The sequence below is a fragment of the Galeopterus variegatus genome, unplaced genomic scaffold, assembly GCF_000696425.1.
Source record: "Galeopterus variegatus unplaced genomic scaffold, G_variegatus-3.0.2 Scaffold5613, whole genome shotgun sequence".
In the NCBI taxonomy this organism is placed as follows: Eukaryota; Metazoa; Chordata; class Mammalia; order Dermoptera; family Cynocephalidae; genus Galeopterus; species Galeopterus variegatus.
Window position 1 is genome coordinate 13,934 of NW_007731724.1, and position 26,087 is coordinate 40,020.

General features: G+C 39.5%; 2 protein-coding genes across 2 annotated transcripts in view; one reads left to right on the top strand and one right to left on the bottom strand.

Annotated features, from left to right (window-relative positions):
* PON1 (paraoxonase 1) overlaps window positions 1-7,282 on the top strand; it is a gene marked incomplete at its 5' end in the record, with an annotated part of 20,843 nt that extends 13,561 nt beyond the window's left edge. The window contains 3 exons of the mRNA XM_008589723.1: window positions 247-328; window positions 4,014-4,142; window positions 6,645-7,282. Of these exons, the coding sequence (XP_008587945.1) occupies window positions 247-328; window positions 4,014-4,142; window positions 6,645-6,803 (370 nt within the window). The remainder of the gene's footprint in view (window positions 1-246; window positions 329-4,013; window positions 4,143-6,644) is intronic.
* A 2,088-nt stretch (window positions 7,283-9,370) lies between these two features.
* PPP1R9A (protein phosphatase 1, regulatory subunit 9A) overlaps window positions 9,371-26,087 on the bottom strand; it is a 117,696-nt gene continuing 100,979 nt past the window's right edge. The window contains exons 14-17 of the mRNA XM_008589724.1: window positions 21,184-21,382; window positions 19,074-19,193; window positions 17,009-17,191; window positions 9,371-15,727 (exon numbers count right to left, since the gene is read on the bottom strand). Of these exons, the coding sequence (XP_008587946.1) occupies window positions 15,515-15,727; window positions 17,009-17,191; window positions 19,074-19,193; window positions 21,184-21,382 (715 nt within the window). The 3' untranslated portion in view covers window positions 9,371-15,514. The remainder of the gene's footprint in view (window positions 15,728-17,008; window positions 17,192-19,073; window positions 19,194-21,183; window positions 21,383-26,087) is intronic.

The following is a 26,087-nucleotide window of genomic DNA, read 5'->3' on the forward strand; positions in this document are numbered from 1 at the left end:
AGGTTTGCGATCCCGTTGCCGGTCCCGGTCCGGTACAGGGGCGACACTGAGGGTTGCGATCCGTTGCCGGACACGGAAAAAGACAAAAAGGAAAAAAAAAAAAAAGAATTTAGTGTGCTTTGAGATGGGTTCTATTTTCCAGTCCCTAAGCACAGCTCTTCCCTAGGAAGAGTTATTACAACTTCACCAAAACCTTTGGAATTGCTTTACTTCCAGCACTTTGATGTAGCTCCCTCTTCTTTGAAGGTATGTCTATATAGCTGAATTGCTGGCTCATAAGATCCATGTGTATGAAAAGCATGCTAATTGGACTTTAACTCCATTGAAGGTAAGACGTATTAACACTATAAGTTTGCAGAGTGATAATTAGATTCTAATTGATTTGTGAAATTAAAAGTGAGGAAAATAGGACTGTCTAATTGGAATGGGTGAGAAGCAATTTTTCACTCCTTTATTAAGAGTCATCGGCATCACATGTGCTTGTTCACTGTCAGTCGCAGGGTGGGAAACAGCAAACCACACGTCTCCCCGAAGAAACTTGGACTCTTTCTGCGCTAGTGAATTTTAAGCCTGGCACTGTGTCCCCAGGTCTCTCTCCCTCCCTCCCTCCCTTGTTTCTTCCTTCCTGCCTCCTCTCCTTTCTCTCTATTTTCCTTTTGCTTTTCCCCTGTGTTGATGGACCAGCCGAGACATAGCCTCAATTTGTATTTAATACAGGAGTGCTCTCCACAGTGTTTACAAAGCCCACATGCTCACAGTGGCTGCTGTGTGACCACCTGTCACCCCTCCTGCCTCTGGGTGTTCCTGGGGCTCTCCAGGCATGACTTGGACTTAGGACTGGGGCTCTTTCCCTCTGCTCGGAGGGATCTTCGTCCTGTCTCCATGGCTCTCTCCTGCATCTCCCTCCAGTGTTTACTAAAGTGCCGCCTCAGCGAGGCCTCCCCTCCTGACCTGACCTAATCTAAACTTGCAGCTCTGCTCCCCCGCCTCGCCTACTTCCTATCTCCTCTACTGCTTTATTTTTCCTTTCAGCATTTATTCCCAACTCACAATAGAGTTCATTTCTCCTCTGTATTATATCACTCCCCCACTAGGGTGTAAGCTCCACAAGGACAGGTTGTTTCTATTTGTTCCTGGAATGTTCCCAACACCTAGTAGGCATGTGACAAATACTTGGTAAAATTCATGTAGTGGGGCCAGGAGTGCTTCAGGGGTCACCTTCTGCCCCCACCAATTCTGGTCCAGTCTGAAGGTTTGGGTCAAAAGGGGCAAAAAAAAAAGGAGAGCAAAGAAAATTAGGAGCAAAGTAGAGCATTATGAAAGCAGACATTGGAAAACAACAGACATTGCTCTCCTGCCATGAACGCCCACAGCACGAAGCCCTGTCACCGCCTATTATGACTGTCCTCGTCAGCACATCTGAGGTACTGTCATGAGGGGCCTCACCCAGAGAAAATTACCTCAGAAAGCAACATCTAATGTAACATCATGTTTGACATTAAAAATCATTGGCAGGGCTAGTTTGGTATGAGCTGAAGGAAAACGGAATTTTACACACACGTACAGGCTGAGGGAATAAAAACAAACTCTGGTTATAACAATAGCTACTTTGGTTTATTGAAAGTTGAGTAATTTTATAAGAATGGAACCCAATCCAATATGCATTAAAGACAGAATTCCAGGGCACTGCTCCCACCAAGGCAAGATTGAAGGCAAGGCTTATTTCAGGTTTAGCGCCTGCTAACCTGGCAACAGACCTTGCACGTTTCCCATTGTAACAACCCAGTAGAGGTTCCCCCTCCCCACTGTAATAGTTTTCCTTCTTTTGGAGGATCATATTAATTAACAGCAGTTAATGAATACCTGGGAGTGTCAATAAATTGATAAGCTAACTGAGGCTAATCTTAAAATTTGTGATAAGGTGTGGATGGGCTTATGTCCTGCCTAAATATAGTATATACATAGAATGGTATTATTCAGCCTTAAAAAGGAATGAAGTTCTGATAGGTACTACAATATGGCTGAACCTTGAAAACCTTACACTAAGTAAAATAAGCCAGACACAAAAGGACAAATATCGTATGATTCCACTTATATGAAATACCTGAAATAGGCAAATTCATAGAGACAGAAAGTAGAACGGTGGTTACCAGGGGCTGGGGGAGAAAGAGAGAAGGAGTTTAATGGGACAGTTTCTGTTTGTGATGATTAAAAGTTCTGAAGATGGATGGTGGGGATGGTTGCACAACATTGTGAATGTCCTTAATGCCACTGAGTTGTACACTTAAAAATGGTTAAAATGGCAAATTTTATGTGATGTATGTTTTATTGTAATAAAGATAATTCTTCCTTTCCCTCCCCGACCAGTTCCAAGACTCAGTCAATGAATTACACTTCGATGAGCTTCAATCTCTAAAACTGGGGATATTTGTTAACAGAGAATACAATTTTTCCCAAAGAGAATAATGTATTAACTTTCCTTGACCAAGAAATGTAAAGTTTTCCACTTGGCTTTGTAGGAGTGTGAGATGTGATGCACATGCGCATTTCAGTGAGTTAGCACAGCTAGGAATTACTTATTTGCAAGGCAAGAGTCCATTTCTGAACCCAGAATGGGCTTCCTGCTGGGCGGCTGGCTCTTCCTTGGCAGGAACCATATCTGCCAGATACTCTGCGCTCTCCAGGTGCTGAGCTCCTTGCACACCACACAGGAGGGAGCCCAGCAATTGCGTGTTAAATGAGAGACCCCAGGCTTCTGTGTCCTTCTCCCACTCCCACCCCCAACTCTCATCTCAGCACGCTTTCATCTGCCACGGAATTTACCCATTGGCTGTACCCCTTCCAAAGATAATAGCAGAGCCCTGAGACAAATATTTTCTTCATTTAAAGGAATTAATGTATCGAGTAAGTAGAGTGATGACACTGGGACGGATGGGAGTCTGGGGGAAAGAGAAAGCCTGGGGCTGAGTTTGACCACGGGCTGCTTGCTCAGCCGTCTTCTTTGGCTAACCTTGCCTGTTTCCTGGGTAAGAAGGAGCGATGCCTGTGCATGCAGGTGGGGATGAGGCTCTGCCGTGATGCTGGAGCCCTCCTAGCCCTTGGCAGGAGGGGACAGCTCTCATTTTGAAGAGGAAGCAGGAGGAAGCTCTGGCTCACTGCAGCTGCCTGCCCATGCTCTGGCCTTTGCAAGGAGTCACAACTAGTTATTTACAGGGTCTTGGGCATTGAGGTCCACCGGCCTCCGAGGTCCATCATAGATATTGTTTCTCCAACTGGGAGTTAGAGGTAAACAAATAGATGGGATTTCTCCCCGGTAGAAGGCAGCCAAGATGATGAATGGTGGAAAGAAGAATCGTTCGTATTATTTATGATCCTGGTACAAAGCCTCTACGGCAATCTCTGCAGTCATCACACACTTGCAACTTATATTTAGAGAATAAGCAGTAGAAGAACAGGGAGTTGAATAACATCAGGAAACCAAAGAACATACTTTTCTTCAACTCCAAGGCAAAAATTAGACCCTGGGTGATCATTCCTTCTCTGGCAGCACAGCCTATGGTTAGCCATGAAAGAGCCTCTCTTTCGTCGATGTTCTCATGAGAAATGAATCTACATTTCCTGATTGTTTCTTGAATGCTTATAAAAATATCATTTGCACATGCCATTTTAGAAGGAACTGTTTTATGCTCTGCTTAAAACTTTTCTTCTTTTTCAGTTTTCGGTTCACACACAGATGTTAGTCCAAATGATTTCATCTAACTTTTAACAGGCTTTCTTGGCTTTCCGGATCTTCCCCCTGCCCCGTCTGTCCTGGAAACTGATGAGATACTAGCATAGACGGAAGGCCAGAGGAATCCCCTGAGTGCTATTGCAACGGGGCAGAATTGTGTCCCTGGGAGCAGCAGGGTTGTGACTGAAGACAAAGGATAGTTTTCCCCGACCTACTGCTTCATCGCCTCTCAATTTTTTTCACTTCCTGTCTTTTGTTCTCTCCTTATTTTTAATCTTGGAAGTCCCTCGACGTTGACACACTTGTGGATAACATATCCGTGGATCCAGTGACAGGGGACCTTTGGGTTGGATGCCATCCCAATGGCGTGAAAATCTTCTCCTATGACCCGGAGAATCCTCCCGCATCAGAGGTTGGTTTGAAAAATGAACCAGATGAGTGACTTAATTCCCAGCCACCATTTTTCAGTTGAAAATATAATTCTCCATTATGTGTGGAAGTAAAGTGGGGGGGTGGACATGGATAGATGATCCAAATGATCAGAAAGAAAAAGAACTTTTGGAGGTATTTTAGTCAGAGTTTAGGCAGGAAACAGTAATTTAAGTTGGGTAATTTGAGGGGAGTTTAACAAAAGGACTCTATACATAGGTGTGGGCATGGTGTAGGGACCTCAGCAGGGGATGATGCAGTACCCCAGGGCTAGCAAGGGGGCAGGTAATGGGGACAGCAGTGTGTACAGAGGGTTGGCTGGGGGAACCTGGCCTCTGGTTGAAGGAGGAAGCATGGAGAGTAAATACCCCACCTCCCTCTCAGTCCTCCCATCCTTTACTGCTGCTGCTGCTGGAAGTGGGGAGCAAGGAAGCCCCCCTCGAAGTGACCTCAGTGCAAGTCAGGGCAGAATGGAGAGTGGGCCTAGAGGGCCGGGGTGAGAAGATCCAGCACTAGACAGGACCCATACCTTTATTTCTATAGTTTCTCCAACTCGGGAATTTACAATAGTTAGAAAGCGTAATGGTGCCACACAGCTACGGGTTAATCATTCATTCGTTAGCTGCCTTCCTATTGACTCCCGCTTCCTGTGTCAGTACATTCACAGTAAAGCACAACTGGCCATCCTCCCTGCAGAATGGGGAGGGAAATCACTCGCTGGAGTTATTTTACCTTAGAAGATTTCTTCTTTCATCTTAGTTACAGTACTTAAAGACATTTTTTGTGGATGGTCTTAATTCAGCAGACTATCTTGGCAGTGCAAGTAAGAATTTGAAACCTACTTTGTGTGTTTGAATGTTTATCTTACCTGGTATTTTCTATCTTGAGTCTTCAGTATGTGCTAATTATACTTGTTATTTACATAAACTACATGATATCATTTTTGACATATGTCTATTACTGTGTGTTTTTAAAGCTTAGTTTGAAGAGTCAGTCTTATCCATCCACCTGTCCAACAGAAAAAAAATTTAAGGCTCTTATCTGTTAAATAAAAAAAATCAAATGTGTATTTTCAATTACATCATGGCTCTCATACCTTTTATCTCTAGGTTTACAGGATAATTGTGATCATGTTTAATGGCAATCTTTTGTGACTTTTGTAAGTTTTTAGCTATTAGGATTGCTGAATGTTAGGTTTAATAGAATTGAAGAAATTTATGCTGTGGAGTGTTCACCGTTCAGAACTGAGCAGAACATTAGATTCTAATTTGTTCTTGCTTGTTAGCTCATTTGGTGAACTTGGGTCATTTGCGATAGCATGGACTTGGCTTGTTCTGGAAAAAATACTTCCTTTCTAATGATGGATCTGGTAAGGAATCGCAAAAAGTAATAACAATCTATTATGTGGTGCACTGCCGTATAGAAGTAATTTTGTTTTATTAACCAGAGGCTTAGTTAAGCCAAGGTGCACCATCAACTATTTCCCTGCAAGTAACTACTACATGTTAATGTCCTGGCAATTTCCTAAGACAACTGTCATTGGTGCCAGCTGTTTTAAAGTGGTCATTTTGAATGCTCCCAGTGACCATTTTATATCTAGGCACTAGCTTTCCTAGTCTGCCCTACTGGTGTTTTTCTGATGTAGGTGTCCTTTCTTCAAGTCACTGTATTTTATACTAAAAGCTTAATAATAGAAAGTTAGAGTTGAAAGGAAATTTAGACATAATCTAGTCCCACTCATCTCATTCTACAGATGAGAAACAAACAGTAAGTGGAAGGTCCAAGACATGACCCACGTCTCCTGCCTCCGGGTAGTGCTCCTCGTATTAGGTTGAATCATGTGGCATTGCTATTTTTGTCAGCCAGAATGATTAAATATTGGCTATTTCACATGGTCAGCTTAACATGATACAACACTGTTGCTAATAAGTCAATCAAATTTGTCCTCGACTAAATGAAGAAAACCGAACTTATAAAATCTCATGCATTTAGAAATGAAACCTTCGGTTCAGAAGAATGGATGAGTGTGGTAGAGAGATGTGAATTTTTTGAGACTTTATTTTTCTTTTGGGGTCTGCACTTAAAAAACAAGGAATTAAATGCAAACATCCAAATTCTTAGCTTATCTGAAAAGACACAAAACAGGACCTGAATTACAGCCTGGAAACAGTCTGGCGGGTGCTGAGCTACAGCTCCCCCTCCACACTTGCTGTCATCCCCACTGCTCCCTAATCATGCCCAGGCTGTGCTGCTCATTCCCTTGTCCTGCCTAGTCCCCGTAGGCCTTTGTGCGCTCTGTTTCTTTAAACCTGTCAATTTACAAATGATGAAACAGGTGTCTTAAATGCAGAGTAATTTGGGAACAAAATATGATTTATCTAGTTATATGAAGCGATTTGTCTTCATACGGATAAATGACCCCATGCTTAAAGTTGTTTTAAATGACTTTTAGAAAGATATTAACCTAATTTTATTTCTTTGATAGGTGCTTCGAATCCAGAACATTCTAACAGAAGAACCCAAAGTAACAGTGGTTTATGCAGAAAATGGCACAGTGTTGCAAGGCAGTACAGTTGCCTCTGTTTACAAAGGGCAACTGCTGATTGGCACCGTGTTCCATAAAGCTCTTTACTGTAGGCTCTAACAGGCTGATTCGCACCCATGCCATGGATACTGTGAGTCCCTCATTTCAACTGCTTGCCACAGTCTAAGGGGACTCAGTTATCTCAGCTAAACAATGAATGTTGACCCTAAATTTGGATATCATGAAGCATGAAGGTGCAGTTTAACTGGGAGCAGATATGATGTGTAAGGCTTTTTTAGATGATATCCAATCGATCTTGCAATACTTAAAACCCTTATATACTAATAAAAGTCTTTTGCATTACAATGGCTAAATTTATGTCATTTGTCAGGTCCTAATCATTTAACTGTATAATGCCGAAAGTACTTCCCCGACATGTGTTCCCTGAAAGCACAGGAGTATATTGCCGCCTTGTTGTGTCTTGTTGGGAAAACAGGAGAGCAGGACAAGCTCATGTGTGGTCAGAACTCGCTCAGGAACTCCTGCCCCCCTGCTGGCAAACTGGATGCACACTAAAGTCACCTCTCAACTCCAGGCACTCCACTTTAGTGAAGCCTTCTCAGTAAATATCCACCTAGATAACGACAACTCTCCTTTTACTCTTCACTTTTTCAATCTTCCTGTAGCAATGGCATGGAAGGAAATCTTACAATTCCTGAGGGTGTCGTCACACCTGAAAATTCTGAGTGTCTTGTCTCGGCATAAATTGTACATTTTAGTTTCTCTGACCTAGTGAAAAGAGGAAGTTTGTTCACTTCAATGACTGGATAAAGAATGAAGCCCATAACTGACTCAGGTAAAGATAAGTGTCCCCAGAGGCTATATTGTTGATGAGGTGGGGGAAGGGGGGTGGGGAGGGGTCCTATTCTAACTTGCTATGGAGAAAAAAAAATAGAAAGGTAAACAAATAGAAAAGATCAACTACCTTTTAGCTATCTTCTGAGGGACATGACTAGGAAGAAAACGTGACTCTATCGTTTTGTTATATAAAGGTTACCTATCTTTGTTTGTTTTGAAGGTAAAAGCTCCAGGCTGAAGTATTTCTTTGGGACCTTAAGGCAGTCATTTCAGAAACTTCAGAAAGTTTTTCTAAGGCACTTGTCATGATGATGGTCTAGCATTTTGGGGAAAATGTTTTGCTGATAAATTAAGAACCACTAACAGTTTAAGATCACTGACTGAAAGTAATAAACGAACATTTTGTTTGTATCATAAAACAGTTTCCTCACATCGGGATTGGCATTTAGTCATGATTTCAGTGGGCATGTCATTTGCCCTATGGGGGTCAATTATTTGGAGATGCTGTTCACAACCCAGGAAGCTGGATTCTCTGAAACACTGTTTTGAAACTATCAGTGAGTGTGGTGCTCAGGGGAAAAAATCCCATATTTCCTTTAAAAAGAAATCTCTTGAGCAGTTAGCCTCCACAACATCTTCAATAAAATGACCATATTCTGTTCTTTCTACAACAAGCAAATTATCCCTCAAAAAGAACGCTATCCAATTGACCTAGCATACACTCAAGATCATTCAAATAGGGACATACCTCGGTTAGGAATTTTATAACATACACTCCAAGAAAGAGAAAAACAGCTTAATTTATTCTGTAATGTCCAGATCTAATTTTAGCCTATTTTTAAAATTTTTAACATTTACTTCTACATATTTGTGAGGTACAGTGTGTTGTTTCAATGCATGTACATTGCACAATGGTTCACTTAGGGTAGACAGCATAGTTTTGTACCCATTAGTCCACCACTTCTCCTCCCCCACATCTTCCCTGGCCTCTGCTCTCTACTGCTATAAGAACCACTTTTTTTTTCTTGAAATTCCACGAGTGAGATCATGTGGTATTTTTCTTTCTCTTCCTGACTTACTTAACATAGCACAGTGCCTACCATTTAGTAAGCATTCTGTGCGCGCGCGCGCGCGCGCGCACACACACACACACACACACACACACACACACACACACACACACACACACACACACACACATTTTGGCAGCTAGCCGGTAGACGGATCAAACTCTAGACCTTGATGTTAACAGCACCATGCTCTAACCAACTGAGCAACCAGCCAGCCCCCTCAGATCTAAATTTTTGCACTGCCAAAGGTTTAGTCACAGATAAACTATAATTTGTATGTGTGAGAAAAATAATGGAATGAATACCTCTCACTTATTAGAGCCAAGTCTTCTGAATTCTTAAGGTTTTAGAAATAAAATTGTTTTAAAAACCCTGTACTCTAGAATGCACCTGATTCTTTGTTAGCTTGCCCCTCGCCACGTCACGCTGACTGCTTAATGGCTGTGTCACAGACCTGTTCCTGGCTGACAGGTATCAGGAATGACGGAGAAGTAGTGATGGGGAGCAGAAGGGGCGTGAGGGGCTCCCACGGGTGGCTTGGCTCTTTTAACTTTATGCCCAGTTCCATAATTGTGCTTTCAAATGTAATTCCAGCTGCCAATTTACACTTTATCAGAGTTAAAACTTATTTTTAGTTTCATTTCCATGAAAAATGTGCAGTTTGCTCTTGATTGATAGATATGTTTTGACAGTTAATACAGGTTTATCCAGTCACGGCTCATTTTAGTTGAAAGTGAAAATGGAACAGGGCAAAAAAAATTACTTCGACAGAGCTCAGCATTTCTTTTTATTGCATTCGTTGTCTAACAACAATAATACTCATTGGCAAGAAACGTATTTACACTAACAAATTAAATTTAATCACAGGTATTTTTAGATTGGTCAGAAAACAAAGGATCACTGTGATATTTTGCTTTGAATGCTTCTGAAAACCAAAGAGTAAGAAATGTCATTTGAAACAGAATAATCTAGAGAAGTACATATTAACCAAGCACAAGAGAACAATTCAAACGTGGCACTATTGTCTCTTCCATGCAAATGATCAGACATCAGAGTGTACAAATTAAAGTTTCAGGTAACATGCTATTCATACTTATCAGACTTGAAATTATTTCCAAGCAACTCTTTTCCTTTAGTGACATATAAAGAAAGATGAAAATAAACTTCTTACAGTGGAACAGAATTTATTCTCTCTCTTTTATTTTCAGCTGCCCAGCTTTGTTAGTAATATGTAGCAGGTGTACTAGTGGTTTAATTGCAACACCATTAAAAAATACAAAAGCAGCAGTTATGACATTAAATAATATTCAGGAACACATATACATATACATTTTTAAAATTCCACTAAGCACTAACTAAATTGGATGTTGTTGGGAGGTGTTATCTAGCTGGAGTGTCTCTTAATTCCCACTTTTTAAAGCTAATTTAATTATTTCTAGCCAATTGTTCTTAAATGAATGAATGATTAGATCCTTCACAGAAAACCTCAGTGTATAAATAAAATAGCTGAAAGAAATAAAAATGTACACCTTCCAACAACATAATCACACTGACAACCACTTGTGTTATTTTTGGTGACCACCAAATGCCATTACTCAGCACAAAATGCCATTACTCGGCACAAGAAGTAAGTAAATGGTCATATGGTGGCAACATTTCTATCAGAGAGCCAGTAGCCAGTGACTTAAGCATCACAGCTACCGATTATGTCATTTTAGAAGTGTGAGCAGATGCATAAGAACACACAGTGCAATTTTCAGCCAGGAAAACTGCAGCCCGCACTTGAAAATGCCCAAAGTTGCATAAATTTCCTCTGAGCTCTAAATTAGCAATGTGCAATCTTGACATCAAAGCATTAACCAAACATCTGAGGAAATTTTATCTTACTAAAATAACAAATATCTAATAAATCAATTTTACCAAAATATATAAACATGTAGAAGGATAAGTGCATTTAGTAGAAATACTTACATTTAAAAAATCTCTTAAAATCTATGAGCCATCCAACATATACACAACACAAAAAGTGGCAATAAGTCTATGATTACAGCTTGGGTTCTTAACTGACATTACCAAGTTCCATGTACAATATATTTTTTTTATGCGATGTGATTGCAGGGTGAATGTGTGTGTAAGATGGAAGGTATATTCACACATATGTAGTTCTGAACACCTACACAAGTGGCATGCACATTATTGAGAAGTTGTCTGTTGTTCTCTCATTCCTTATGTCTTACTCATTTTGAATCCCTAGTGGTTTGGGGGTTGGGGTAGGACCAAGGATTGGAAATCGCGTTTCTTTTCTTTGCCACTCTGAGGACCTGGAAGCAAGTCACAGGCTGTGCTTAGTCCACAAGCTCACACATGTGAACCTCCAAGTAACAACCATTCCCTCAACAAACCCACACAGACACCCATGCACAAGCACGTAAGGTGCCTCTGTCTGCTGTAAACAGATATTGATGCTTTCACTCACCAGGGGGAAATTGATTCTGCAGGCTTTTTCTTTCCCCTCCAGCTTCTTAGCTGGGCCTATTCTATGCTGCTACTTCAAGTTACTCAAATGAGTTTTGTCTGGTGTTATTTTTTTCCCCAGTGTTTTGGACCAAGACTAAATTTCCTGAGACTTTAAATACCAAAGACAAATGCAAACAAAATCTGCCTTTATTCCCAGGCTAGTTTTCAGGAGTGAATCACTGAAGTGCATCAGACTTCTGATAGCACTGCTTTCTTAGAATTTACTCTCCCTCTACCTCTCACCACAATGAAAACAATTCTAGTAGAAAATATGAACATTTTATTTTTGAACCCCATTCTTAAATGCTTAGCTTTAGAACAGTGCACAGGTAGATCCTTGATTAAAGGTAAATTTGAAAAGATACAAAAAGAGTGGACTTTTCTTTTCCATTTTACCTTTTCATTCAGAGAGCACTGTGGCTTAGAATTGAGTAGGTGACATGAACTGCTATCCACAAAAAGGACGTGCCCCTCATTTCCAGTTCTGTTGGGAGTACCTTTAATAGCTCAAATGGAATTTGGTAATTCTTAAACATCATATTGTAATGAAGGACATTACGCCACAACACATCCAAAGTACAGATGTTTCTTTCAGAATTGTTGGGGCACCTTCCTTTAGAATCTTCTTGAACACTATTGTTAAACAGTGGGTCTCCTCTCTTGGAGCTTAGTCTATATAATCTTTAACATTTATAAATGAGTTAGAATATCTATATGAATGCCAATTTTTATTTACCTTTGTTTACATGTAATTTTCAAACACATGTTAATCCTATTTCACAAAGAACCTAGATGAGAATTCTCTGTCCTCAGCAAAAATCATAAAGGTTGAGGTGCTAGATGAAACAACCTGCAACCATTTTTGTAGCTTGAGCCTGAGGTATTTTGAGATTTCAGGCTAGAGACGACTATAAGGTCACAGGCAGTGGCAAGGGTTAATTTGGTTCCTCACTCGTCCTCTTACCACTTTGTTTCCAACAACAAAGGAGCACAAGGTAGAGCTCTCCACCTCTTGCCCACCGAAAGCTGAGTTTGGCACTAGCACTTGTCATACTGCCATCATGAACTGTCGCAAGTTAAAAAGGCTTATTTGCTATTGGGGGTGAGAAATCAACATAAACCCTGGCTAAAGGATGAGAGCCACGGCATAGCTTTATTGTCATGACACTAATGGTGGACCTTCTTCGTCAGGGTGTTAGAATGTACGAAATGAGGTTTCTGCCCTAACTTAACACTCTGAAGTAAACTTCTGACTCTCGTAAAAAGAATGAGAAAATTATTACATGAATTATGAGTTACCTTAAGGGAAATGGTCTTAAACAAAGCAATCTTGTTATAAAACTCAAATCCTTTAGTGGAAAACCCTGACCCAGATAGGGCTCGCACCACACTCTCTGTCTACAGCTTGGCCTCACCACACATCGCCTCCCCACAAAGCACTACCTATGCCCCCAAGCACTTTTGGCTATTCTTAGAGTCACACTGAGCAGTCCTTTAGTAAATATAGCTCATAGTAACCAGATATTCCCTTTTCGTTCATTTTCTGATAATAAAAAACTGCAACATCTTTAAGGTTCATGAAGCAACAACTTTGTTTTCAATTGTATGGACAATGAAAACCACTAGCATTAAAGCAGGAATTGTGCAACACACTGGAATCTCATTTAGGTATCATGCACTATAGTCAATAAAAGAAATAATAGGAAAATAAAATGTTCACAAGATCTGAGTTCCTTCACTTTTTTTCACACTCTTATACCAATTTACATTTTATCCTTTGTGGCCAATTAAATCAAGTGTCTTATAATGTCAGCAGTTTTGAGTAGTAAATTTAAAATAACTCATTTAGACCTAAAATTACTATAATTTAACTTAAAAAAATCAAAATAGTTATAATACAAACTAAATGATTTGAGGAATAAGAATTTGATTTATAACACTGTCAGCTGGAGATTGATCTAAACATTAGAAGTGTACAAATAAAGTTATAATAAAGAATACTTATAAGACATTTAAAAATGCAATATAATAGATTATAAATTATGTGCCAAGACACAGACTTATAGACATTTCCAATATATACATTCATTTTCAAATGTTACCAAAGTGTAAACATAACTTAGGATAATCATCCTTCTAGTTCCATTCTTGAAACGAATACAGTAAAACTTCCAGTGTAATCCAGATAACTTTTTTCCCAAAAATAAGTAGAAATGCCAAAACTTTACAATAGCAAGCACTAGTATTACCAGATTTTTTACTAATTTAGTCTTTTAGTATTAGAAAAGGTTTGCCAAATTTTGTAGTTCATTAATAGTGGCTCCTGGTTTCTCATGATACTAATCAATAGCAAAGCACCAGACATTTCAAGATATTAATAAAACATCCAGTATGGCAGTTTCATTATCATACCCTAAAAGAAGATAGACAGAAAAATATAATGGTGATTTTGATAATTGTAAAACATGATGTTACTTTGTGTCAGCATTTCTGAGGACTGAATGATCTGTACCCAGTGGCAAAAGGGCTGAGGCTTAACAGACAATACTCTGGCACCAAAAAGGAAATAACCTTGGAGAAAGAGGAGGGTAATAAACTTCTAGTTTAGACAATTCCAGAACTTGGACATTCATATAAGCAAAATAAATCAAATCAAATCAAAAAATAAATCACAATGTTCAAAATACGAGATGGAGCTATAAAAAGCAGGTCCCCCACAGTGTCTGTTACCTGTAATATTCAAAATCCCTCCCCCAAGCTCTGCAGATAGAACACTTCCTGCAGAAGATATGGACAGTGCTGGGAACAGAGCAGAGACCCCCACGTAGCAAAGGAAGTAAAATATTTGTCCAAGAATTCATTTTGTCTCAAGTCTTATTTTGAAACTTGTCTCTTGGAAAGCGGATGACATCATTTTTAGAGTCAATGCAGCAAAGAGAACCAGGCACATGAGCATAAAAAGTAAAACAAAAAACAAACCAAAGAACTTCAAAATTTGAAATTTCTCAAGATGACTTTATTTTGTCCTCTTTCTGCCCCAGTCTCCTGCACTTGACTTAAATTTGGTGAAATACTGAAATCCTTAATACTGGCTTTAAAATAAGTATAAATTCCTCCACTACTAAAGTGTATCCTATGTACTGCCTTAAACAAACTTTAACTGTAAAGTGGAAATCTCTAAAGTATGGAAGAGAAAGGCTCAGAACCACCATTCAAAACATCTCTAAAATGTAACTGACAGTTCTCCTTTACAGGAACATTCTGTGTGCTCAAAAAGTTGGTTCTCTGGTTGATGCTACCCAAATCTAAATCTTCTTTAACTGTTATTTCTATTTTTCTTAAAAGTACATTTATTAAAACACTAACTGAGCCCACTTGGGAAATCTTGAGTAGAAAATATGTGATGAGTTCCTGACTGTGACATAGGCAGGCTGAAGACCTGCCAGAATGTTCCTCAGGAGAGGAAACCTGAAAATGGCAGTTTCCTTAAAAATCAATTTCCTGTTCAATTTGTTGGGGGAGAAAAAGGAACTGTGTTATGTTTGCCAGTGTTGCTGAAATACTGAACGCACAGCAGTAGCAAAGTAAACAACAGATCCCCATATCCCATGGCTGCATTAATGTCTGATTTTTTCTTCTTTATTCAGCTATATCTGGAGGATAGATGTTACCCTCAGAATCCCAAGGTAATATCCACATCCACATTCTTAAGGCTTTTGCTTTATTCTATAGTTAACAAATAACTATGATTCTTCTCTCTTTCTGATGCCCAGCAAGCAGAACAGTTTGCTTGCTTTTTCCCTCAGCAGGTAATTATGTGGTCAAGCACTGATGCTGCCACAGAGGGGATGTCTCCCTGTGCAGACAGAATTGAGGGGGAACTGTTCTCATACACTGGAGTAGATTCTGTAGCCCTAGAAGTACTGATCCCAGATCTCATGGCAGCATGCTCTCTGCCATGCATATCTACGCAAATGCCCAGTTTCAGGATCCCACACTGAAAATTCATGGCACTCCATTAACAACACCAGGGTGTGTCATGCTCTTGTTGGGCAAGGTCATGCTGGTTTTCCAAGTGACACAACACACCCAACGCAACACAAGATGTTGGTAAGAGAAGAGAGAAACACAGCTACTTTGCATCTCCCATAAACGAGATCTCTGGTTTGTTAATCAACCAGAGGTGGTTTGGGATTGTTTCAGTAGGTTAAAATGAAGAGTACATCCTATTATTGCAGAAAATGCAGTTACTCAACACATGGTTCCTCATCTGCCTAGAGCAGCATTACCCCTATTATCAGTTTCTTCATCCTTCGGAGGAAAGCAGGGCAGGAAGAGGTGGGGACTTCTCCTGGAGCATCAACACCCTCCCTGAGAGGGTGTGAGTTACTGCTCACCAGTGCCCTCTGTTGCAGTTGATGTCATCTTTTCTGGTTTTTTGGACTTCCTCTGCATTTGCTCTTGTTCCTTCCTCCTCAGCTTTTCTCTTTGTTTTTCCATTTTCTCTTGGGCCTTCCGAGCCTTCTCTAGAGACATCTTCATTTCCTTGAGTTTTTTTTTGACCATGGCTCGATCCTGGGATGATGTCATTCCAAGTGCCTAAGAAGGAAACATATACACAAACTGGATTTGAAAAACCAATGACTCCTCTGCTACAATGAGATTAATATCACAATATGTTCAAATTCATAAACTAATTTAAAAATAGAAGAGGTAAGAACTTAGGAAGAGCTGATTGCATTTGCTAAAAATTTACACACGGGGGGGGCTATGCTTTATTAACTCGTGAGTGAATGAAAAAAGAGCACAATTTTACCTTTCCAACTTTGGGCTGTAGGCATTTACAGGTAAACTACCACTAACCCCGTCAATATTTTCAAAGGGTAGGAGTGGGCACCTGCTGCCACAGAGGGCTCCAAGAAGGGCAGGAAGAATTGAAATGGCTTCCTCTCTGCCAATGCATTCATTTACAATGAGAGCCAAAAATGTCTTTGGGGCCAGAATGCTCAGGTCAGCATGACTAGCCATTCTCTCCCTGTAGGCAGACCTATAAAGGAAGGTTGATAATGAGGAGGTTGCTCGATGAGCTTGGAATTCAGAATAAGGGGAGTTGGTTATGTACTTTAAAATGTTTCATGACCTTCAGAATAAACAGCGGGATGCATCCATCTCCCCAACAGAGACAGCCTTGTCAATGGGGCCTTCCTATTCACAAGCAACTGATTGATCTCTAACCTTTTCAGGACTGTCAAGGATACTCATCTGCCCATCAGCCTAGCAGGGGTTTGGGGGACTGAGGGAATGGAGGAGGGTGCATGGAGCTGGCTGTAAGCTCCTTCTGCCCTTTTTCCACAGGGGTGGGTGCCACCCCAGTGTCTAAGAGACATGGACTGGATGAATGGAAATGAGCGTGCAATGGAGGGGGCGGGAAGACATGGCCTGCACATGTTTGGTCAAGAGAGTTCTGGGGAGACCATCATCCCAGTGTTGGAGTGGTGTGTATGGAAGAGTTGGGGGTGGAGGAGAAATGAGTAAGAAAAGGAAGATTCATGGATCTGGGTCTTAACTAATGGGATGAAAAAGTTCACACTGGCCATTATTAAAACTCATACTACATTTGAAGTAAGTAGAGTTAATACATGGACCATGTGTTGCTGGGTGGAAGCAATGGAGAGGGTCCCTCGCTCTCCTAATCAGCAGCCTACCAGTTGATTTAGAACCCCTGATGGACTTTCTGAAACTTTATTTGCAACTCAGAAATAATTCAACGAGAATTACCTCTCAGATATGCAGAATGCTCTTATCTGATGAAAACATTTTAGGTGCTATGAGTAATATAAATTATACCTGGTTACCTAACATAGACATATAATTCTTTACCTTAAGTTTATTTCCATCCAACTGCAGGAGCTGCTCTCCAGTGATGTTTTGGGCACTGAATTCAGATACATACTGCTCCAGATTTAGGCTCATTAACCAGTGAGAAACCTGCTGCACGCTCCATTCATGAACGGCCCGATTCTGACACTGACTGTGTTTGGGTGACTGTCCATCATCAAGGATCTGAGATAGGAATGTTACGCAGTGTTGTTAAAGGACCAGAATGCTCTGGCTCATATTATGCTATCAAAAGGAATTTCTTAACCTACTAGAGCCACATTTATTTTTAAACCACAAAACGATAAGTTAATGGTTCTAGTTGTGTTAAAAAAAAACATACTTATTATCTACATGCTTTTAGGTATTTGTAATTTGATAAATTCCCCCAAATAAAGCAGCGTGACTAATGTAGGAAGTTTAATATGGAAAAAGACACTAATGTTGCAAGCTTTTACCTTAAAACACACTGGAAAGATTATCAGATGTAGGAAACAAATATTTCATGAATCTCTACATGCAACCTATTACTCTGCCTTCATCCTCTGATGAGACATTAGGATTTTGTAAAATTACACTAAGAAATATTGAGGTATCTTTCACTTGGAAGAGGAGAGACACCTACTTGGGGGAAGCTTCACAACCATTATTTCATTTGAGCATCAAGAAAACCTATGAAGAAGGTAGGGCAGGCAAAACCCATAATTACTTTTAATAAATGAGGAAACTGATGCTCAGAAAGTCTACGTGATCAATCCAAGATCATGCAGCCAGTGAGTGGCAGAGCTCAACAGTTAGTGGTTTACTCCAAACCTCAAGCTCTGTCTACTGCAGAATATTCCTTTGAATAGTGCAAAGGGGCAAGCTGGTTCCTAGAACAACTAAGCTAAGAGGAGATGAAGGCAATGATGAGGTCTTGGAGGAAAGACAGGAGTCACCTGGGTGACCCATGTAGGAAACACAGAGGAGGGGATGGGCTAAGCCGAGGTGAAGGCAAAGGAGATGAAAAAGAATAGATCATATCAAGGTAATGGTGATGGGATAAATCGAGGAATTCTGGAGGTGAAATGTGAAGATCCCCTTGACTCAAGAACATCTTTTAAATAAGATACAGACAACGAAGTCCTCAATTACACAGAGAAGTGTTCTTGCATGGTTTGATTTTTAAGTCATCTGCAAAGAGAGCAGAGCTGTTCAAACAGTACCACAGGAGCCAGCACACACAGCCCACTGATAGCTCACCTCATCATCTATCATGTCCAGGCTCTGAGGGAGGGAGCAACAAAGGAATCAAGAAGAAAAGTGTTACAGAAGCGGCACACACCACATGTACAGTACACAGTTTTAATGAAGTTAAAATCATGCCAAGCTCAAAGAATATGGGCAGAAAAGTTTACGAGGAAAAACCAAATTTTACAAAACAAAAAAATCATGTTAGAAAAGAATAAATAAGAACAAATATTTAGAGCAAAAATATCTATATTTATGGTGCTCCCTGACTCCCTCCCATTTGCGGGGAATGAAGTCAACTACTAATGTAATAATTTCCTGCCTCTCTTGTACATGTTTATCTCCTGATAATTTTTAGCAATGCTAATCTTGTCCCTGGCTTCTAAATAAGCGGTCTCATCCTATTTTCCTTCCTTGTGGGAACTGTGCCTTTCTACTGCAATGATTCTCAATCAGGGCCACACCCTATTCAGAGAGAATATTAGAAACTGGGGTAGGGGTGATTTGGGGGAGACAGGGAGAAAGAATGGATAACTTGTAAACCTACATGGATTTCTGAGCTGTTCCCCCATTTTTGGTCTCTAGTGCCCAGTCCCCCACCATGTGTGTTTCATATACAGATGTAAAAGGGGTCTGTGCAAAGCTTAAAGGGTCTCAGAAAAAACACATTGCTTTCATGTTGAGAGAGAGAAGGAGAGAAATCATGAAGACTTCATATTAAATCTAAAGCCATGGTCCCGATGATTTCTATGCAAAATCTACCTAAAATATTTTCCCAGAATCATGGGTAAAATGTCAAATTTGAGAAAGCAGTTCTGTCATAGTTCCATAAAAGTACCTCATCTGATGACAGTGCTAAGGACTGGGAGAGCCCAGGTGTTTTGGGTTCTGCTCCTAAGCCACTCAGGTCTGCCGAGCTGGTACTGCTGGGACTGAAGTCATCATTGAAGGTAAAATTCTGTAAAGATAAATCAAGCTCAATGTTAAGTAAGCACAGTGAGTGAACCAGAGGTAGGTGTGTCTGCAAGTTCTAAAAAGGCTTTTTTGAAATAATCTTAGACAAAATTCATGTTTAGTTCAGTGATGACCTTCAACCAGGCAGTGGTTGAGAACACTGCACCTTTTGCAGTGGATAGGCAGTTCTGGGCACTTTCTCCACCTGATGAAAGGATAGGTGTTTAAGAGAAATGATTCTTCAATTTCTCTTCAAGGATACAGAATTCATTATCCTCTGCAACTGCTCAGAGGAGTTAATATGAAGAAGCCTATTTTCTCTGACCCTTATTGTGATGAGTTAACAGTGTAAGTAAAAATACAAGATGGTGTGGAAAGGCTGAGTTATTGGGAACAGATGGCAATTCATATCAGAAAGAGAGCTGGAGCACTCCCGGGAAGGATTGCTTGTTGGCCGTGATAAATACCATGAGAAATGGCAGATCCCTTCCTGGATGTACCCTTCAAGACAATGAGTTCTGGGAGCGGTCACAGTCTGACAATACGCTAGTAAATACAAGCTAAAATACAAGTGTCTCCCGGCACTAGCAAGTTCCACAAAGGCTGTGGCACAGAACATTTCCAAATAATCGCCCGGGGTGGGGGAGGTGGGAGTGTGTAAATGTAACTTCCCCAGAACTTCATTAGGATGTTCGGTGGATATTAAAACAACTTAACAATGGCTATGTAGCTCCCTTTGTGAAAACATTTTAAACCAATTCTGGAGTCTCTTCAGTGAAGGATTAAAGTAGAATTTTTCAAGCAAGTTTTAGATGTCTCAGATCCAATAATGAAAATGTTTCATGGTCGAAGTGGTCTACTGCTGTCAAAACTTCTTTTGCTGATAATTCTAGGATGGCTAGATTCCCAGGAACTCTAAGCATTTGACCAACACCATCTTGTTTCTTATCCCACTTCTTAGGAATTATTACTTTTCCATTAGGTTCCCTTGTATTGGGTTTAGTTGGTTATCAAGAATAAATACAATGTCACAGGCTGAAGAATTCAGTACCAAACAAACTCCAAGGTTTGCTAAAACTTCAGAAAAGGAGGCTAAATCAGAGCACACAGAGCTAGGCCAGTAGAACATTTAAGCAGCAGGGCATTTAATATAGAAATCACCGTTTGGTATTGTCAATGGAGACATAACCCCAAACCCCAGTCAAAACCCTTTGAGCTGTTGACCTCAAGAAAGGAATTAAGTTCAAGTAACATTAATCACATATTTCTGAGAAAGAAAAGTAAACACAGATAAAAGGAGACCAAACAACATGTGAAAGTTAGCCACTGTATGGTTTTCAATAAAATGTTAGATAAGGTTTGCAGCGTCATGCTGGAAACAACCATCATGCATTTAAAAACAAATAACGCCCATGCATATAATATCTAATTCTGCTAAAGTTAAAGAACTTTGGTGACAGAATTAAAACAGTCGCTCGACGTGGAAGTTTGGTATTAAAAAAGAAATAAGTAAGGGTGCTATGTCAGCATTGGTTTGTTTTAAAGAGTTTCATTTAGACGTATTCAGCCCCCAATTTATTTGTTTTCCAATAAATCTTGAAGAACCCAGTGAAATAGTTTTATAATGTAATTTAAAGTAGAATACTTGGCAAACAGATCTGTCATACTCTTTCATGGGATTCAAATGCATCCTTCCCAGCATGGCTTAATTGTCAAACTGAGATTAAATAGCAATATGTGAAAAGACAGGCAAATCAATGAGTAATGCACAATCTAGAACAGAACAGCATCACAGTACTGAAGAAGGTGAGGTTAAATGAGGCTTTCTTTTTTCCCCACACAAGAAATACCATGCATTGTTTATTGCAGTGTTATCACATTGGTTTCTCAGATCCAGAGAACACACACACAAGTTGAGAATGCCTTCCAAAGATTGAAGAGGAGGAGGGATTTGGGTTTTTCTTGTTTGCTTTTTTAATCCATGTGTTTTCTACCTTGGACCCCGTTTTATCTGAAATTAGAGCCTCAGGAGAAGGCTGAAGGGGACTTGTAGATGAAGGCAGGTTCCTGAAGGAATAGGATCCTTTCCGGCTTTCATTAAACCAGGAGAAAGGCATGCAAGGGGAGCGAGTGGAGGCCGGAGCTGCCGAGGGTGACCTGGGCTTCCAGTTTTCCAGCCTGCCTCTGAAGATCCTGTTTTGTGGAAAAAATGGTGTATTAGACAAAGAAAAGGCAGATGTAAGACCTACTGAACCAAATTCTAATAGGATTCGGAATATAGACCAAAGTCAACAGATTGAGAAATTGTTCTACTCAATAGAGTAAAAATTTCACATTCTAGACTATAACACTAATCTTAATAGTTATCTTTTTGCATCTAAATGGATTCCACGAAAATGATCAACATTTCCTTATTGCTATTGCTCTGATAGATTATTATTAAATGTACCTAATAAGTGTATGAGGACAAATTAAAATCAGGGTTGGACACAGTCTTCGAGGAACTGCTGCTAGGCTAGTCTTCCCAGCATTTCCTTCATCTGAGTGACATAGCGCCTTGCCACTAGAGGCATTAGCTCACAACCAGCATTCTTTCCTGTCTTTCTCTGGACTCATGTTCTCCATAGTCTGAAACTTTAGAAAATGGTACATTTAAATAATTTGGCAATTTTGGGGCTCATGATACTTTAAGCAGAACGAATAGCTTATTGATTTTTTTTATAATAATTTTAGTGCCTTTTTTCAAGAGGAGCATGAGACCTGAAGCCCTCATATCCCACTAGGAGGTCCAAGGTCTACCACTTCCTGAGTACATGGCCTTGGGCATTCTCTCAGTCTCTATATCCCCATCTGTAAAAGGTGGATATTTTTTGTATCTCATGTGTGGTTGTCAAGAATTAAATGAGATAATATGTGTGAAAGTGCTTTGAAAACTGTCAAGGTATAAAGGTCTATGTTTATTGTTTAACATTTAAAAAACTCAAAGACATTTAAGGAACAATGTTTGAAAACTGTTTTTCCCCCTTAATGCAGGCAGTTTCATATTGTATTTATCTTTTGGTTAAGAGAAAAATAAGGATCAGGACCCAAAGTAGGAACGGGCAGCGGTTTATGTGCATCTTGGAAGAGGTAGCCTCAATATTTCCAAATGATATTTGATGGTAAGCCTATTATTTGATAGCTGTTGATATCATGGCAACGAAGAGATTCCCTTTCAATTAAAAGTGCTTGAACACCATAGCTAGACAACTTCTGACCCACACGTATAATGAATTTCAGTTTTCTCACATCACATTTCAAATATATTTTGAAATATGTATTTCAAATTTATACAAATAGTATAATTCCTAACAATTTGTTTATTTCCAAATCTTACTGTGAGAACCAAATGGGACAATAAATATAAAAGCATCTTGTAAACTGTACAGCAATATACAAATGCAAAGGGATTATAAAAATGATAACTAAAGAGAATGGAGAAGTCATTTTGGTAAAATACTGAGATAATAAGTTGGGTGAGTAAAATTGTTGGTCACACTAAAAATTCCAGAAGATCTGATGATTTTAATAGACAACAACAACAGCAACAAAAACACAAAGAAGTCTGCAAGGATTAAAGAAAAGACCAACCAGAGATATGTCAACCTTCCATTGTACCCTAAAGTCTCAACTAAAAAAAGCTGCACCCTCAAATCTACCTACTTATTATTAAAAGATGGGAAGAGGGTACTACAATAATTGGACTCAAGAAAGCCTGCTAGCAGAGGCACACTTGTCTTCTGTAAGAAGCACTTTTTATTCCTGGGCCATGGACCAGTGTAGTATTTCCTAAACAAGCCTGATAAGAATCATCTGGGGCATCTGTTCGAATACCAATTTTGGTTACCCAGACTTACAGAAATAGAATTTGGGAAAGGGGAATGGAGGAGTTAACCTGAAATCTGTATTTTAACACAGGTCTGAGCTGACTCTTAAAGTTTTTAATAGAGTATCAATATTTATTAATACTATCCTGAATGCAAATATGAGGTTTTTGAAGCAGAGGAGATTATTATTCACTTACAGAAAATTGTTGTGCTGGTTCCTCATGCCCAATTTCTCCCTTCCAGGGTAACACAATGAGAACCAGATGTCATCCTGCACTTGGTCTACAAAGCAGGTGAGTGACTCCAACAATAGAAATACAGCAGAGGGACAGCTGTGTCCCCCTCCTTCACTGGGCCAGGTGTAGGCAGAGGTGAGTGTTTGTCTATTTGTGCACATGTGCTCATCTAGCTCTTAACTCTTCTGAAAGAGTGTGATTCCACCCAGCTCAGATGACTGTTAGGCAGGGGCTCTGCCCTTACTCCGCAACAGGGCAGAGCTGCCCTCCAGGCTCTTGTCATAGAAAATAATCTCAAGCTCATTGTCGTGCCATGATTTATCCAAAGCCTCTTTGAGAGAAATAACATCTGTGAAGGACTGCCTGAAGTACAATCCATGTAGTCCATTGATTTTTCAAGATATTACAAAAGTCATCCTTGGATGAACAAGACTGTTAGTAAAATACATATGGAGAATACTTTGTTTCATATCCCTCCCATCAAATTTGTTTTAAATATAAATAATAATAATAGCCATTTATATTTATTAAGGACTTAAAATGTACTTAGATGTGACCCTCTTAACTGTCCCAACAGGGTATATATCTCCATTTTGCAGATGAAGAAACTGAGGCACAGGGAGGTTATGTGACCTGCCCAAGATGATAAGTGGCAGAGCTGGGATTTGAACCCAGGCTCTTAACCATGTTGACACTAGGCTCTTGGCTTTCACTGAAAGGCCACTGTTATACTTACTGTGAAGGTATTATTAAAGATGTATTTTAAGTACCAACCTTACTTATTTTTTGCTTTGTCTTATTCTTCCCTATTCAATTTATTTTTTAAATGAATTATATTGTTTTAGCATATGTACTTTTGTATATAAATAGATTATTTTTGGAGCAAAGAGGAGAATATAAATAAATTAATTAATTAATTAATTAATAAGTACATGAGAATTTACAGACCAACAGAAAATTAGTTAAATATCAAAGGAGGATTTGTTTTTCACAGAATCATATGGATCAACACTATCTAATAGATATATAATATGAACCACAGGTGTAAATTAAAATTTTCTAGCAACTACATGAAAAAAAGAGGTAAGTTACTTTTTAAAATAACACATTTTATTTAACCCCCCCAATCCAAAGTGCTATTTTGTTATATAATCAATATTATAAAATTATTAATAAGATATTTCACATTCTTTTCTTTCATTCAAAGTCTTTGAATCCAGCATGCATTTTCTCCAACAGCACATCTCAGTGCAGATTAGCACATTTCAAGTGCTCAATAGCCGTACCATATTCTACACTGCCTATAGAGATGGATGGGAGTTACAGACCATGTAGTTTTAATCCAACCCATTTAGTTCTGGTAAGAAGCCAAGGTCCCAGGAATTTAGAGACTTGCCTATGGAAAGGACTACTACTGCTACTACAACTACTACCAAATCCAAGGACTACTACCTCAGATTGCAACTCAGTGTTCTTTCCACTCTTCACACGTTCAAGATAAATGCAAACTCATGTCCATAGAGAAGTGCCATAGCCCTTTCCCATCATTTCCCCAACATACCACCCTCTAGCCTTGTCTGAGATACAGACATCTTCTCAGAAGACTTTCTCTTCAGTGACTAAACTGGGGGCTTCTCCCCAAAGTTCCAAAGTAGATGCTCTACTGATGCCAATAATTACTTAGTTTAGACTTTAGGACAGCATTTCATTTTACTCTTGGTGTGTAGTTTAAAGGATGAACAAGCTCTAACAACTAAATGTTCCCTGCTTTTGTTATCTGCTGTGCTGCCTATTTAAATCAGAACATTTGCTGAGCACACATATGAGAAGGGAAAGAATCATATCTCATACTTTTTGTTGGGTTTATTCATTTTCATTATTATTATTATTATTATTATTATTATTATTAGCCTCATCAATTTCCTTTATTTGCCTCATGTTGGTCATGTATCTGAGTCATGTCTCTGAAAGGAACACAGCAAAGTAAACTCTTTACTCTCATAGGGAGGACAAAACTAAAAGCAAGATTAAACTTAGCAAAAGTCTTGCCTCTTTAAAATCTAGCAGCCCTAACCCTAACCCTAACTGACTGATGACCTCATCAGATTTTCACAACCTAATAAGAATTGACGAAAAGCCTAAAAGATAAGATTTCAAACTCAATCCATGAGTCCTTCCCTCCTTTTTCTGAGAAAGTCTCACAGGGTTAATAAATTTATTCCCAGTTCTTAACAATTGCTCTGCGACCCTGTAGCTGCTGGTGCTGGTAGCCCTCCTACCTTCAGGGGCCCTGTGGAACCAACTCATTTGCATTAAGCTCCTACTGGGCAGTAATTCTGTTCTTCCTGGAATATGTTTTACAAGGTCCTAGGCCCATTATTAATCTATATAGGAGAACAGAGGATATCATTAGATTTGATTGGTGTTAATCAATTACTCTGATAGCTCAAAATTATTTTTTTGAAACAGAAAATGTCCCTCTTCTTCCATTGTCCTTCTACTACATCATATATGAATTTCTTTCCTGCCCACAAAAATATGACTGTAATACAAATAATTATAAAATTATTATTCTAATTGAAAACTTTGTAGCATTGCCCCATGTGGAATTATTTATGACTACTGAAGCAGGGAGACTCCAGAGTTAATGCTTTAAAAATATACAGGGGGCTAGACAGCCAAGCTAGAAGCCTGGCTGTGGGTTCCACCACCCTCGACTAGCTGTGGTTTTGCCTATGGTAGAGTGAATGCTCACCAACACAACCAAGATTTGCTTGATTTTCACCTGGAACTTAC